The 16,036-nt window shown below is 41.5% G+C and overlaps 1 protein-coding gene, 1 non-coding gene and 1 pseudogene across 5 annotated transcripts in view; all 3 read left to right on the forward strand.

The window, feature by feature from the left end:
- The first annotated feature begins 6,604 nt into the window (after window positions 1-6,604).
- Window positions 6,605-6,709, forward strand: LOC119053366 (U6 spliceosomal RNA). Its single transcript, XR_005083283.2, has one exon. It is a non-coding gene; the product is annotated as a U6 spliceosomal RNA (small nuclear RNA).
- Window positions 6,710-8,938: 2,229 nt separating this feature from the next.
- Window positions 8,939-9,047, forward strand: LOC119053365 (uncharacterized; annotated as a pseudogene).
- A 1,544-nt stretch (window positions 9,048-10,591) lies between these two features.
- The window catches only part of SEC24A (SEC24 homolog A, COPII coat complex component), a 65,993-nt gene continuing 60,548 nt past the window's right edge, over window positions 10,592-16,036 (forward strand). Inside the window, exons 1-2 of one of the 4 annotated variants that reach the window (XM_053672767.1) lie at window positions 10,949-11,039; window positions 11,979-12,063. Coding sequence is in view for 3 of the 4 variants with exons in the window: in XM_037150867.2 (XP_037006762.2) it covers window positions 10,943-11,039 (97 nt within the window). In the remaining variant the exon portion in view is untranslated. Of the gene's footprint in view, window positions 11,040-11,978; window positions 12,064-16,036 lie in introns of all 4 variants that reach the window. The other 3 variants (XM_037150867.2, XM_053672766.1, XM_053672765.1) reach the window with 3 other exon arrangements.

The raw sequence follows: 16,036 nt of genomic DNA on the forward strand, positions 1-16,036 counted from the left end.
GACTCTAACTTGGGGAAATTATCCGTGACATCATTTTTAAAGAATATGCTTTTAAAGTATACCTGTTTCTTGAATCCACAAGTGATTTACAAAATGTAGCAAAATACCAGGCGATGCATTGGATGCTGGATATTGAGCTTTAACAAGACTGTCTTGGCTCTGCAGCTCATTGCTTATAGATTAGTGTTCCACTACCTTCCTTGAATGTGTGTAAAATGGGAATATTTGGGTGCCTTGCATGGAAGGTGTGATGACAGTGCTTCTAAGATTGCTCTTGTAACAAGGTCCAAACTTGTATTTTTATATAAATTTATTTGAGCCAAACAGGACACAACTAGAAGCAAGTTCTCAACAGACTGAGGAAAAAAATGCTTTCTAGAATGACTGTTTACAGTTTCCTTCCCGAATTTGGAATTAAGAAGGGGACCTAAGGAAGATTAAATGAAGGTGGGAGAAAGCAAGGTAAGGGTTGGATTATGAAGTGGTTAGCAAGATTCTGCGATAATCTCCCTTGAGGGTGATTATGCCTCCTAGGTGTTTGAAAGAAAAAGGACTATCCTGGCATTTTAAAAGTGTGTTAACCTAGCTATACAAGAACAATGGAGAGCAAACAAAATACCTTTGCTTGGATAAGGCAAAGAGTAAACCTTACACTAACAGGTTATGTGCCTGGGCTGTGACTACCCACCTTGACCTTCCCAGTTAGGAATTTATGATTACATCACCCTATGAAATTACTTTCAATAAAACCCCCTTTTCATCTAAACTTTCAAGCCTAGGATTCTAAGTGATGGGAACAGAAGGAAGAGCTGTTTGGAGACCAAATCACATTATTCAACAGATTCTCAACAAGGCCTATAATCAGCTCTGACAGATTTTCCCCTTTCTGCTCCAGTCTCAGGAAATGCTTCACGCCATGTCTTCTCCCTTACCATTTACCATTCCTTCTGCCAGAGAGGTTTCTCCAGGCTTCTCTCCTGAACACTATTCAGCTCTCTCTAGATGAGAGAGCACAGACAGCCCTCTCTCATCTAAGCCTCTCTCAGACTTGGTTAAGTCTTCTGTTGCAGACTTCCCCAGCACCTGGACAACTTTCTTTATCCTTGAAATTATCTTTTAATTGCACAACTAAGTACAGTAATAGCACAACTAACCTCGGTAATCATCGGCTTCAGAATTTGTCAAACCCCCCACTCATCATATTTTGACAAGAAAAAAAGCTTTCAGTATTGGGTGCTTGCTTGGGACTCATCGCACTTGCTAGAACTCGTATGAGTCATGACACCGCCCTGTTAGAGAAAATACTTCATCGATCAGTACTCATCACTTTTGGCACTTGTCACTAGTTCTGGAACATGTCTCTAGTTCCAGAATGAATTAACAACGAGTACCAAGGTACCACTGTATATATGTTTATTTATATAACCTCTCCCTCGACAGACATTCTGTAAGCTTCCTGAAGTTGAGAACCCTATCTGCCTTTCCCCCTCTTGAACCTATTGTCAGTGCCTGGCACACAACAGGTGCTCAGTACATATGAGCAAGTGATTATTCATAATATGAAGGACTCTTAGGTACATTCTTGTCCTCAAGGGTAGAAGAATTTTCTGAGAGTCCACTGATCTGAGTTACAGGATCCTGTTGTTCTAGTCTGCCTTCCCTCCCCTACTTTTGAAGTCAGTTTGCATTAATAGGTGGCCTGAGGCACTTCATTGGGCTTCTCCAGATAACTCTGTGGTTCTTATCTGGATAGCCTTTCTCTCCTGACATTTCTGGCATTTTAGCCAGCCTTTTAAAAATCTAAATTATGATTTAGACTGGCTTCAGCAACGTATTATACAATAACTGGAAATGGAGGAATGTGACAATAAGCACGACATAGTGTCATCACTCAAGGACCTCTTGGTCTGTCGGGGAGACGTATTAGGTCACAATTATAAAAGAAGTCAGGGGAGAGAAAAGGTTAAAAGGTTCTAGTGGTGGCAGGGGTGAGAGGGAGGAGAGGCAGGAGATGCCAGTGTTTGAGAAAAGCCTGAAAGGATCCATGGGCTATTCCCCCTAATCGTCTTGATGATTATTGTTGTTATAAAAGTAACACATAGTAATTGTAAAAACTTTGGAAAGATAAGAAAAATAAAATGGAAACAAAAATCACCCCCGGTTACACCTCACAAATATAATCAATTTTATAAGATTTAATTATACTATGCATAGTTTGCAACACATTTAAAATTTAAATCTTAATTATTTAAGATGGGCACTTCTGCATATAATTAAGTATTCTTCTAAATATGAATTTTAATGGCTGCATTTTTAAATAGAGTATAATAGTTGAAAGTACAACCTCTAGCTTGAGACTCTGGTTCTAACATTACTAGGCACTCAAAGTTCCAGTTTCTGTAGATGTAAAGTGGGGATTAATATCCAGAAAGAGTGATGTATTATAATGAGAGAATAACGCACAGAAAGGAACAGAGATGGGAAAAGCACCAGGTTTGACTGGATTTGGGCTGAACTCTCAGGGACCTTGACTCCCAAACCATTCAGCCTTTGGGGGATTTTGAGCAGAAGAGAAATATGGTCAGAGTTGAGTTTTTGAACATTAGCTCTGGCGACATCGTGCCGGTCAGACTGGAACAAGTCCAGACTGAAAGCTGAGGTCGGCAATGAGGCTGCTGCAGTCACGCAGGTGAGCGGTTACAAGGACCTGCTTTGGGCCAGTGGGGACAGAGACATAAGGAGTCATGTGTGAGAAAGGGTGAAGGCTGGAACCTATAAGATTTTATGACGGAGTGCATGTTGGTAGCTACTGTAAAGGAGATAGCAAAGGTCAAAGTTTTCACTTGGATTAGCGAGTCCGCTGTCTCCACTACGTACTTTACCACAGGCCATTATCGGCTCTGGACTGGGTTACAACAATTCCATTCTTTGCCTCCCAATCAATTATTCTCACAGCTGTTGGACTAACTGTTGGAGAAATGGATTCATCTTTGAGCCTGAGTTGGATCAATTACTCCCCTTATACTGCCTTATGAGGCTCTCGCTGCTCTGCCCGCCTCTACTTCTCCAGCCACGTCTCCTGCCATTCTGCCTTGCTCACCACAGCAAACTCAGTGCAGCCTCTGGGCCTTTGTAGATGCTGTTCCATTTGCCCAGATCCCCCCTTCTCCCCATCTTCTTCATGTAGATAGCTAGTTTTCCCTTCTTTTACTTTAAAAAAAACTTTAAATTTATTGGTGAGTGAGAGAGGGGACATCAATTTATTGTTCCACTTATTTATTCATTCATTGCCTGCTTCTTGTATGCCCTTACTGGGGTTGAAATCCACAACCTTGGTATATCAGGGTGATGTTCTAACCAACTGAGCTACCTGGCCAGGGCTCAGCTTGCCCTTACTTTAGATTGTAACTTAAATATCCCCTCCTGGCCTGGCTGGTGTGGCTCAGTGGATTGAGTGCCGACCTGTGGACTGAAAGGTTGCTGGTGATTGATATTTCTCTCCTCTCTTTTTCCCTCCTTTCCCCTCTCTCTAAACACTTATAAATAAAATATTTAAAACATTAAATAAATATCCCCTCCTGTCCTGCCTATCCTATCCAGATCCGATTTCTGCTTGCTAGTCTCTTAGTACCAAATACCTCACTAGCACTTACCAATTTTAAACTTAAGATGTATATTAATTTATAATTTAATTTTTTTTCCTCCAATGTAAACTCCACAGAAGGAAGAGACCCTGTATGTTCTATTTTGATTTTGCTTGGTATTTAGCATAATGGCTGGCATATAAAAGGCATTTAGTTAATATTTGTTGAACGAATTAGTTAATCAATGAATTAGTTAATCAATGAATGAAAGAGCTGGTGAGCACATTCAGCAGAAAATATGTTGAAAGATAAGTTTAGAGGAGACGCTGCATCTTAGATCTCTGCTATTTGGGTGCCAGGGTGCTTGTAGAAGAGGTGGGAGCAAAAGGATGACTCTGGGGTTAAGGGAAAAATAGGATCGGCATTTGATATTGTATCAAATATAGTACCTCTGGTGCTGCCCAGGGAAGACAGGGCCTGACCAGAGGTTGACACTATTTCAATTACACTACTAGGTCTGCACCAGATGGGACACCAGGTAGCCTAATAGTTAAGAACCTAAAAGAATAAGAGACAAACATAGTTTAGTAACAAGTGCTGGTGGTGTGGTTTAGGCTCTAAATACCATATGATCTTATAGTAGTGAATGAATGAAGGTCAAAATAGTCGGAATGGAAGATTAGGAGAGATCGCACTTTAAATTTATTCATTTGAAAGTGTTCATAGAACACCTGCGAAGTTTGAGGCCCCAAGCCAAGGGCTGAAAACACAAAGGTAAAGAGGACACAGTGCCCAGCCTCTACTCTGTAACACCTAAACAAGGGGGCAGATGTGAAACCACAATGCTGCCTGTAGAATTGATGGGATATGAATATAATTGTATTCCACTGAAGAAAGGTAAACACAGATGCAAATATATAACAATAATTAGAAGCACTATGGAGGAGGGAAGCAAGGTAAGGGGGATAGAGAGGGAGCAGGGAGGGTATGCTGTTGCGTAGGGTGTTCAGAGAAGGATTCTTCGATAAGGTAACAGCTGAATAAAGGCAGAGGTAGTGAGAGATTGAACTACATGTGTGTCTTGGGGAAGAGGAACCCAGATAATGGAAGTAAATGTAAAAGTCAGGGGCTTCTGGTCAAGATGGCAGCGTAAGCAGACATGGCTCACCTCTTCGTACAACCACATCAAAATTACAACTAAAATATAGAACCACCATCACTCAGGGACATCAGAAATCGAGTTGAATGGAAGTCTGACAACTAAGGAATTGAAGAAACTACATTCATCCAGACTGGTAGAAGGGGTGCAGACATGGAACATGCTCGTCCCCTCACCAACATGGATAAAAATTCAGAAGAGACATCTCAGGAGCAAGGAATCCTAGACCCACACCAGGCTCCCCAGCCCAGGATTCCAGCGCCAAGAAAATAAGAAAATAAGTCCCCACAATGTATGGCTGTGAAAACCAGTGGGGACTGAATCAGTGGAGGAGGCTACTGGAGCCCTAAGCAGTTCCTCTTGGGGAACCCACACATGGACTCAGCAGCCCCAGGCTGGCAGCTTGAAGGGCACCAGTGATATACAAGGAGAGGCTGAAGTGTCTGGCATCAGGGTGAGGAGAGGACATTATCCCTTTGCCAAGCCCTCCCCACCAACAGAGTGCCATATCTGAGACTCAAACAACCTGGCTAACACTGTGTGACCCACCTTGGAAATCCACAGAAGTTCTAACCCACCCAACTTACCTGCCCACCCATGCTCCTTTTCCATATGAATGGCTGGCCTTGGTTCCTAAATCCTATCAAACACGCAACAGCTGGCTTCAGTGAGCCCTAGTGGCAGCCAGAGTTGAGTTACAGCTTGGCTTCACCTGGGAATCTCCAAGCCCCACACAAGTAGCCAGCATCTCAGATTGCTTTACAACTCAGGCAGGGTGGCCCAGGAAAAATACAGATGAAAGCTGACCTTGGTCTGAACCACCCAGGAAAACCCAGGGCCAATGCACCCAATGGACAGCTACTGACCAAATCAGAACACCACCCTACCCCGTACAGCTGATCCTCCACAGAGGGCGAGGTCATGGCTACTCCTTGCAGCTGATTGGCCTGGATAAACCCCTCTGATTGATCCACCAACAGCAACCAAGGCTCAACTACAAAAGGAGGGTCTACTCAGCCCACACAAAGGGCGTACCTCAAGTACTCAGCTTGGGTGATAATGGTGGCTGTGCCACTGGACCCTATAGGACACCTACTACATTAGGCTACACTACCAAGACATGGAGTCAAAGCAGCTCTACCTAATACACAGAAATAAACATAGGGAGGCTGCCAAAATGAGGAGACAAAGAAACATGGCCCAAATGAAAGGACAGAACAAAGCTCTAGAAAAAGAACTAAACAAAATGGAGATAAGCAATCTATCAGGTGCAGAGTTCAAAACATTGGTTATGAGGATGCTCCAAGAACTTAATGAAAACCTCAGCAGCATAAAAAGACTCAGTCAGAAAGAAAGAATACACTAATTGAAATAAAGAACAATTTACAGGGAAACAACAGTACAGTGGATGAAGCCAAGAATCAAATCAATGATTTGGAACATAAGGAGGCAAAAGACAACCATGCAGAGAAATGAGAAGAAAAAAGAAGTTTTAAAAAATGAGGAGAATATAAATAGCCTCTGGTACAACTTTAAGAGGTTCAACATTTGCCTCATAGGGGTGCCAGAAGGAGAAGAGAAAGAGCAAGAAATTGAAAATCTAGCTGAAAAAAATAGTGAAAGAAAACTTCCCTAATTTGGTGAAGGAAATAGACGTGCAAGTCCAGGAAGCACAGAGAGTCCCAATTATGATGGATGCAAAGAGGCCCACTTCAAGACACTTTATTATTAAAAGGCCAAAGGTTAAAGATAAAGAGAGATTCTTAAAAACAAGAGAAAATTTAGTTACTGGAAGGTTGCGGATGGGAGGGGCAAGAAGGAGAATGAGTGAAGAGGTGAGGGGATTAAGAAGTACAATAGGATGCTCGCTTCAGCAGCACACGTACTAAAACTGGAACAATACAGAGAAGATTAGCATGGCCCCTGCAAGGATGACACTCAAATTCGTGAAGTGTTCCATATTTTTAGTAACTGGTCTATTAAAGACTATGACAACTATGTCCCACAGATCAATAAAAATAATTGGGTAAATTTGCCCTGGAGAAAAACAAAAATAAAAACTAATCTAATGGAATCACACACACACACAAAAAGAAGTACAATAGGTAGTTACAGAATAGCCATGGGGATGTAAAGTGCGGTATAGGAAATGGAGTAGCCAAAGGACTTATACACATGACCCACGGACATGCAAAATGGCGGGGGGAATTGCCTGAGGGGTGCTGGGTGGAGGGGGCAAAAAGGGAAAAATCAGGACAACTGTAATGGCATAATCAATGAAATATAATTTAAAAAAAGAATACCTAAAAAAAAATAGAAAGCAGGCTTCTACTTGGGTGGCAAGAGAAAGAGCAAGTGTGTCTGGAGTGGAGTGAGTGACAGGTAATATGGAAAAAGATGAGTACAGCAGGGTAGCAAGACCAGGTCATGTGGGGCCTTGAAGGACTTTGATTTTCCTTAGTATGAGATAAGAAAGGCCATGCAGACAACCTTTAACTTGATGGAGCAGGCACATGTAGCAACAGGTATTGGGGTACAGGGAAATAAACCCGAATCAGTATTGAGGAGTTCAATCCAACATGTAGGATATATCAAAAGAGGGAAACCAGAAAGGCTATCCCAACAGTTCAAGTGCAAGATGAAAGCAATCAGTGGGGACAGAGAAAGGCAAGAACTACACAAAATTGAGCTTTTCAAGGAAAGAAAAAGGATTGCCTGGCGTGGTATGAGATGAATGTACTTCTCCTGCAGCTTTGGATTTGCTGACTTCAGATACAAGCAGATGTCCTGTCAGAGGCAAATGAGGCTAAAAGAACTGTTCCTAAAAGGGAGCCACGAGAGTTTCAGAACAAACCTGCTGTTCATAATTGAACTCATTTTTTGTTTGTTTGACATGGAACAAATCTTTAAAAGTAATGAAACCCAGCCCTGACTGGTGTGGCTTAGTTGGTTGGGCACTGTCCTGCAAAGAAAGGTCGCTAGTTGGATTCCTGGTCAGAGCACATGCCCAGGTCGCAGGTTCCATCCCCAGATGGGGCAGGGACGAGAGGCAACTGATCAGTGTATCTCTTGCACACTGAAGTTTCCCTCCTCTTTCTCTCCCCTTCCACCTCTAAAAATAAATAAAATCTTTTTTAAAGTAAAATAATTAAAGGCTTTAAAATAATTTCCCCGCCCTGAAAAGTAAACACATTGGTTCTGTTTATCAGCTGACAATTCAACAGTTATGAGCAGGCAGGCAAAGGGGCCCTGCTGTGAGCCTAGGTCCACTTTCATGTATCAGTGACTTCTCTCTCTCTCTCTCTCTCTCTCTCTCTCTCTCTGGTGGGTCTAAATTAATAATAACCTTTAATGGAATGTTCTTTGCATAGTACTGTCTCCTGACTCAAACACTTTGATGTCACTTTATTGTTTTCTTTTTTTGTTGATTTGAGAGAGAGAGAGGTGGGGAGAGAAACATTTATTTGTAGTTCCACTTATTTATGTATTCATTGGTTGATTCTTTTTAAAAATTCCCACCTAAGGGTATATACTTACTGATTTGAGAGAGAAAAACATTGATGTGAGAAACATCCATCATTGATCAATTGACTCCCATATGTGCCCTGCCTGGACCAGGGATCCAACCTGTAACCTAGGTATGTGCCCTGACCTGGGATGGAACCCCCAACCTTTTGGTGTATGGAGTGACATTCCAACCAGGTAAGCCACCCTGTTAGGGCCATTGGTTGATTATTGCATGTGCCCTGAGTGAGGATCGAATCCACAACTTTGGCATAGGGTAGCATGCTAACTAACTGAGCTATCCAGGCAGAGTTGAAGACTCCGAAAATAATGTACAGAAAATCTGACACATATAATATATACAAAGGGTGCAGATGTGGCAGAATGGTTCTGTTGTTCTGGAAAACAGATGAAAAAGTTGAACATATTACTGACATCAGTTTAGAAAAGTATAGGGTAGTGAGGGGTAGAATAGGAAGTTGACCAAAGAAATATCAGTACCCTTAACAACTGGTAATAGCACTACAATTTTTTTATTGAGATTTGTGTGACCACATTTTAGAAGTCAGAAGGATTTGACAATGTGTGGACAATACTAAACTTTTAAACTTAACTTCCTATTGTCCCTGAGGATGACAAATGCTGCTTTTCTTCTCGATATTTTAAAGCTGACTATGTTAAAAATGTAAACAAGACTATACTTTCAGGGATCATTTCTATAGTTTGTTACTAAAAATGTAAACAAAAAAATTAAGGAACTTAACTACAATTTTGGGAGGAGTAATAGCAACAAGGGTAGAACAAATTTTAGAAAAAAAAAACACTGTTTACTTATTAGCAAATTATTTGTATATTTAACCTGATTTAACCAATGAGGTTATTTACTTTTTCAAATGGCTAATCCTCTCCATCAGGTTTTCTCCCCCCCTCTGAAAACAGATACTGCTTAAACAGAACAAAGTTCAAAGAAGCTTGAATTAGTCAAATCAAATTCCTGTGTCAAGGTCAACAAACCAAGATCATTAAAGAGTTGCATAAAAAAGAGAAAGAAACTAATGCAAATTTGAGACCAGAATTAAGTATTTGCCTATTTGAAGAGTCACTTGATTTTCTGTCTGACCTCAGGAAGGTTCAGTTTCTCTTTGAGGTCTGTTTTCACTTTAAAAGATTGAGACATCTGTGCTTGTGCATCTTTTTCAGTGTTTTCAGGCTACATGATTTGGGAGTTTGTGATGGGGCTATATGGTGACAACAGTGTGATGGAAAGTGTCACCTTCATTCCAAAGAAAACTCAAGACTTTGTAACTTGTATAAAGGAGTTGTGGAATGGCACACAGAACAAACACATTTTTAGTTAGGTTCTCAGGAAAATGATTGAATAGGGTTAGGATAAAATTTAATACTTTTGAATTCTTACTGTTTGCTTTTCAGGCCTGTACAGTGGTTTAGGGCGTGCTCATTTTGTATGTAATCTAACATTTTACAGCAGGAATTTGCTATTGAAGTAAGTAATATGCACTTCAGGGACTGCAAAAACTTTGACATCACATATTAATCAGCAGTTCAAATCTGTAGTTTAAAGGACTTTATCGTTAGCTCAGAGCAGGAAAAACCTACCTAGAATGGAGATAGCTAAGTTGATTATTGAGATCATCCATTAACTATATTGAGTAATCATTCTGGTTTCTATCTCCCTTTGGCCGCAAAAAAAAAAAAAAAGTCTACTCGCCCAGAAAGGAAGTTTGAATGTAAACTCTTAAGATGAGGAAATAAAACTGCCTTTAAACGTGCTGATTAGTGTGCTAGCAATAAACTTTAGCGTGACTATGCTATGAATCAGCGAGTTTCACAATTAAAATTACTTCTGAATTCTCAGGTCAAAAAGCAAAGGCTTTCTTCACGCTGAATACACTTTTAACACAGTTACATAATTAACCACCTCTTTTTAAAAATTCCCTTACAACTTACATCTGAGATACGAAGACTAAATGAAATATTGCAATGAACATTAATCGGTTCAGCTACCAGAGACATAGTCTCAACAGAGACGATGACGTCTACAATCTCAGGTAATCTTCACAAAAAACCGAGGAGAGGAACTGTCAGTCCCAGTCCACGAAAGGAGCCAGTGAAGCCCTGTTTGTGCTAAGATCCTGACCTTGCTGGCCAGATGACGTCTACGGTGGGGATTTCCGTAACGGTGACACACACCACTTCCGGCCTGTGGGGAGAGTCAGTGACGTGGCAGGGGAGGCCGAGCACAGTCCTTAGGGCCAGGACACCCTGAGCTGTCAGGTAGCCCTTGGGCAGCCCGGCTGGGAGAGTATAGAACACAGCGGCAGTCACTAGCCCGGAGCCGGAAGTGCCACGTGTCCTGACTGCGCCTGCGCAGCCAGGGACTGACAGACACTTCCGGTGGGGGGCCTCTCCCCTGTCTTAGCTTGGCTGCTTCCTTCCAGCCCGGCGTTCCGGCCCCACGGCCGACTCTCTACCCTCAGCTCCCAGGCCAACCGGTGGCCACCGGTGGGCTGGGAACAATGTGGTGCCAGGCCTAGGGCTTGATGCGCCGCCGTCTCTCTTCCCCGCCTTCAGTCCTGAGTCGTTAGTTCTTTCCCTTCGCTTCTAGCAGTCGTCTTTCACCGGAGCTGTCGGCAGATCCCGACCATCCCCTTCCAACCCGATAACCACCGTCGTCATGTCCCAGCCGGGGGTACCGGCCTCCGGCGGTGCCCTAACCGGCCTCCAGGCCCAGAACGGGGCCGCCTCGGCCTCTGGGTCTCCCTACACCAATGGTAGGTACCGCTTGGGGGCGCTTGGGGGCGCGGGGAGAGCGCAGCCTGGGGCCGGCTGGAACTGAACCTTGGTTGCTGCCTGAGGCGAGAGGAGGAGAGGGTGACATCCCGACCTGGGGCCGGTGGCGGTGGGCCGCTGGGCCACGGAGACCCAGGCGGATACCCTCGCAACCCCCGGATTATTTAGCGTTTCATATTTGCTTGTTTATTTGTTCATTTGTGTAGCAGACAGTGAGCACTTGCTGTGAGCAAAGCCTGTATATACCTGGATGAAAAATAGATTCAGTCCGTACCGCAAAACTTGAATACAAAGCTCATAGTTGTTTATGTGCCTTCCCACTCCGCGCCACCTAGCCTGTCTTCTAGACAGCAGAATTTGGGGTCTGATTGATTTCGATCCTGCAGGGCCTGCAGTGTGATGGGGGTCATACTCAGTCTGAATTTACGGAGATGAATGAATGATTGTGCTTTCTGGCGATCCCTTTAGGGCTCTCATCTTTCCTAGAACTTCCCTGGAATTGTACTTGGGCCACCTGTTAAGTAGTTCTGCTTTGGAAGAACCACATAGAGGGGAGCACCTCCTGTTTGATTTCCAGATGTCTTGACGGCACTTGGAGAGTGGTTGGATCCAACTTTTCGAACCTCTTTCGAGTGTGCATGTGGCACTATAATTTGTCATTTGGTGTGAAAGTCATTTGGTACCTCTTCTAGGATTTTAAAAATTGCCCTGTGTTGCGATTTTATTATAAATGTTATAATAAAGACGGACTGTCTGCCTACATCTTTCCAAATTACCAATTTACCTATAATTTTTTGGTTCATAGAAACAAAGGTAGAATAATACTAAAAAATACTTAAATTGCCCTTGGGAATCTAAAATTACTGTGAAGTTCTAGAATGTAGCCAATGACTAAAATAGCTAATTTACATTATTTTTAGGGAAGATTGCTGTCTTTTTGACAAAGAAGGCTCTAAAAGACTTTTAAAAATGTGTGTGAGTGGGCAGAAGCAAGAACAAGTAGGGGTAAGCATTGAAATGGCATTAAATTGAATCAGTTGTTCTTTCTCAAATTTATGGTAACATTGTATAAAACTACATTTACTTTAGACTATTTACTAACATACCGAGGATGAAATCACTTTAAGAAATTTACTTTAAGGTAAAAAATAACTTAAGCAAGATAGCATGGCTGTGGCTTTTTTTAATCTATAAATTACAATTTTACATGCACTTTAAATGGCAAATACTGCAAGTATGCTTGTAAGCTGATATGAAAGTATAGGTCTGTTAATGTTGAAATGTCAAAGGCGTGTAGCCACTGATAATGTGAACTGGAGATGGTATGAAACTGATTTGATACAGTCCGGCAGACATTTGTTGCACACCTTCTAAGTTCTGTCCTTGGGAAAATAAAACCCAGGGTACAGCCTGCTCCTTGTATACAGGCCACCCAGAGACAAATGGGAATTCATATAGGGAGGGAAATCATAGAACTGCATGAATACATATCTTTTAAAAGCTATAACTGACAGTCTTTTTATATGCCCATTTCTAAAGTTTTTTGTAGAGGTAGTCTCGGCAAAATTGCTAATGTCCTGAATTGGATTCCTTTTTTGTACATGCTGGTAGTAACAAAGAGAGTACTGATACAGAGAATTGGAAGGGAAGGTATTTTTCTAGAAGGTGAACAGAAGTTCATTGTTGGAATGTAGTGTTTTTTGTTTGTTTGTTTTTGTTAACTCTTTCAAGGCAATTATTGCTCCATAAATAATCTATTGAATACTCTTTTTTAAATGTTTTATTTATTTATTTTTAGAGAAAGGGAAAGGAAGGGAGGAAGAGACATCAACATGTGGTTGCCTCTCACACACCCCCAACTGGGGACATGGCTCACAACCCAGGCATGTGCCCTGACTGGGAATTGAACCCGCAACTCCCAGGTTTGCAGGCCAGCACTCAATCCCCTGAGCCATACGAGCCAGGGCAAATACTCTTAAGCTTTAGATGTAATGTAGCCTGCTTAAATGACATATTATGGTTCAGTTGGATCTTCACGTATTTTTAGATTGTAATCAAAAGACCAAATGCAGTAGTCCCCCTTATCCATGGGGGGGTGCCTTCCAGTGGACGCCGGGAACCTTGATAGCACTGAACCCTGTGTATGCCATGTTTTTTCCTACACACACGTACCTGTGAGACAGTTTAATTTATAAGTTAGGCATAGTAAGAGGTTAACAATAATAACCAGTAATACGGTAGAAAAGTTAAATAATATACTGTAATAAGTTACATGAATATGGTCTCTCAAAATATCTTATACTGTACTCACCTTTCTTTCCGTGATGATGAGGGATGATACAGGGCTCACATAAGATGAAGTGAGGTGTTCTGAACAGCATGGAATTTAAAACTTATGAATTTTTTCTTTCTGAAATTTTCCACTTAGTATTTTTGAATCGCAGTTGACCAAAGGTACCACAACTGCAGGCAATGAAACTGAATGAGGGGGACTAGTGTAATCACCTTTTTCACTTTCCTATAACTTGCTTTCGTATGATATTGTATGGTATCTTTATATTACAAAATTCCTCACATACAGAGACATTTCTTTCTGTGGTAGATTGTTACATTGCATTGTAATTTTAAATGGAAAAAAAAAAGTAAAAAGAAACACAGAAAAAATAAAATAGTCAAGACAGGCTTTTCTGAGTTTCCGTGTAGAGTTGTCTACATTTATTTCCTTTGCAAAAATTGATAGTGAAACTAAAACTGTTTAAACTGGCGCATCTTCATCTGACTACCATGTCATATGGCTAAAGCAAATCATAATTCCTCCTGTTGATTAGCTGCTTTATTTTGACTGTTTGAATCCATTTGCCAAGGCAGTTAGAAACTGCAGTTTTAATAAATTTATTTTGGTAATATTTATGTAATACTCACTTTCCCATGTAGATTAGGGGTGAGAAGAATATTCTCAACCCTCTCTTCTTCCCATATTCAAAATTATATTATAATTTTGTAAAATAATATCTGATTTGCCTCTAGCCTATAAATCCTTCGAGGGCAAGAATATTTTCTTTTGTGCATCATCCTCTCCCTAATTTCCCCCATGGTGTCTTTTAGGACTTACTAGTTTTTATTTATTTATTTATTTATTTATTTAATTGATTATGCCATTACAGTTGTTCTATTCCCCCCTTCATTTCCCTCCCCCTCCCCCTCCCCCCCCCCCCCCCGTCCCCACCATTACCCCCACTTTAGGACTTACTATTTTTTTGAATGAAAGTTTTAGATTGGGATATTTTGTAATTTAGGTCGCCAAACATGAATTGAATTATTCATTGTAAGATTGGAGCTCACTTCCAACTTTTTTTTTCTGGTGAATTTTTCTGTGAAGTTCTGAATAATACTGTCAGCAGAAGCTCAACAGAATATGTGTGTGAGGGGGTTTAGTCATCAGTTGAAATGCTAGACTTGTACTCAAACAGACTTGTCTGTTTTAGGCATGATAGAAGTATAGCTCTCTTTTAGTTTCACTGTGATGTGTGAAACCATGTTTAGGATTGTATATTTTATATAGGAAATCTTTAGTTAAGACCAAAGCAGGCTGTGAATAAAATCGGCCTGTGGTCTGTAATACTGATTGTTGTGACTGTTTTCAGTGGGACAAGTAACTTTGGACTCCCAACCTTAATACCATCTGTAACCTTAGAACTTCCTGCACTGAGCTTCTCTTTTGTCTCTGCTGGTACACTGGGAGCTCCTGAAAGAGAAATGGTAGCAATAAGAACGTTCACTGTTTACTTACTCTATGGCCAGTTGCTGTTCTAGGCTACATTATATGTGATGTCATCTCATTTAATCCTCACAACAGCCCTATGAGGTTAGAACTGTTACGACCCCTGCTGGTGTGTCTCAGTGGCTTGAGTGCTGGCGTGCCTACTGAGAGGTCGCCAGTTTGATTCTCATCAGGGCACTTGCCTGGGTTGCAGGCCACGACCCCAGTTGAGAGCGTGGGAGAGGCATTCATCCAGTTGATATTTCTCTCCCTCTGTTTCTCCCTCCATTCCCTTCCCTCTAAAAATAAATTAACAAAATCTTTTTTAAAAGAACTGTTATGTTTACTGACAAGAATACTGAGATGAGTGGTCAAGCAGCTACTCAGGGTCACACAGCTAATAACCGAGATTTGTGGAACCTAGATTTAAACCTAGGCAGTCTCACTTAACCACTGTTACTCAATATGTCTGGTGGTTATCTCTCAATCCCAGGACTTAGTTCCTTGAATGAGTGCCTGAATCAAGGATCTCTTTGGTTTCTTTATGTGGATACATATAATTGCAGAAAATGTTGCTTGGTATTTTTTGAAATTGTCACCTAGCTTATTTGGATTATAATTAATACATGACCTGACCCTAATTTTTCTTAGTATTTAGTCCATTTCTTTGCTGTTTCAACATCACATTTCGTAAATGTCTTGTGGATCCTGAAATTGCCTCTTACCTCTGCTTTAATTCCTTCCATGTTTTTTAAAAATCCTCAACTGAGGACATTAAAAAAAAGATTTTGCTTATTTATTTTTAGAGAGAGGGGAGGGAGGAATAAAGAAAGGGAGAGAAACAGCGATTAGTTACCTCTTGCACGCCCCCAACTGGGGACCTGACCAGGAATCCAGCCAGTGATCTCAATCCACTGAGCCATACCAGCCAGGAGGGGACTTTTTTTTTTTTTTTTGGTTTTAGAGTGAGAGAAAGGGAGAGAGCAAAACATCAATGCAAGAGAGAAGCATTGATTGGTTGCCTCCCGTATGTGCCCAGACCAGGGATTGATCGAACCTGGCCTGGGGATTGAACTGCAATTTAGGCATGTGCCTTGACCGGGGGGGATCGAACCTGCAACCTTCTGGTTACGGGTTGACACTCCACCCAGCTGAGCCGTACCAGCCAGGGCCATTGCTTTCTTAAAGCCCTTTTTTTTAGTGCCTGGCTCACAAATT

The sequence above is a fragment of the Artibeus jamaicensis genome, unplaced genomic scaffold (genome assembly GCF_021234435.1).
Source record: "Artibeus jamaicensis isolate MK-2021 breed Jamaican fruit bat unplaced genomic scaffold, CSHL_Jam_final contig_786, whole genome shotgun sequence".
Taxonomy (NCBI): domain Eukaryota; kingdom Metazoa; phylum Chordata; class Mammalia; order Chiroptera; family Phyllostomidae; genus Artibeus; species Artibeus jamaicensis.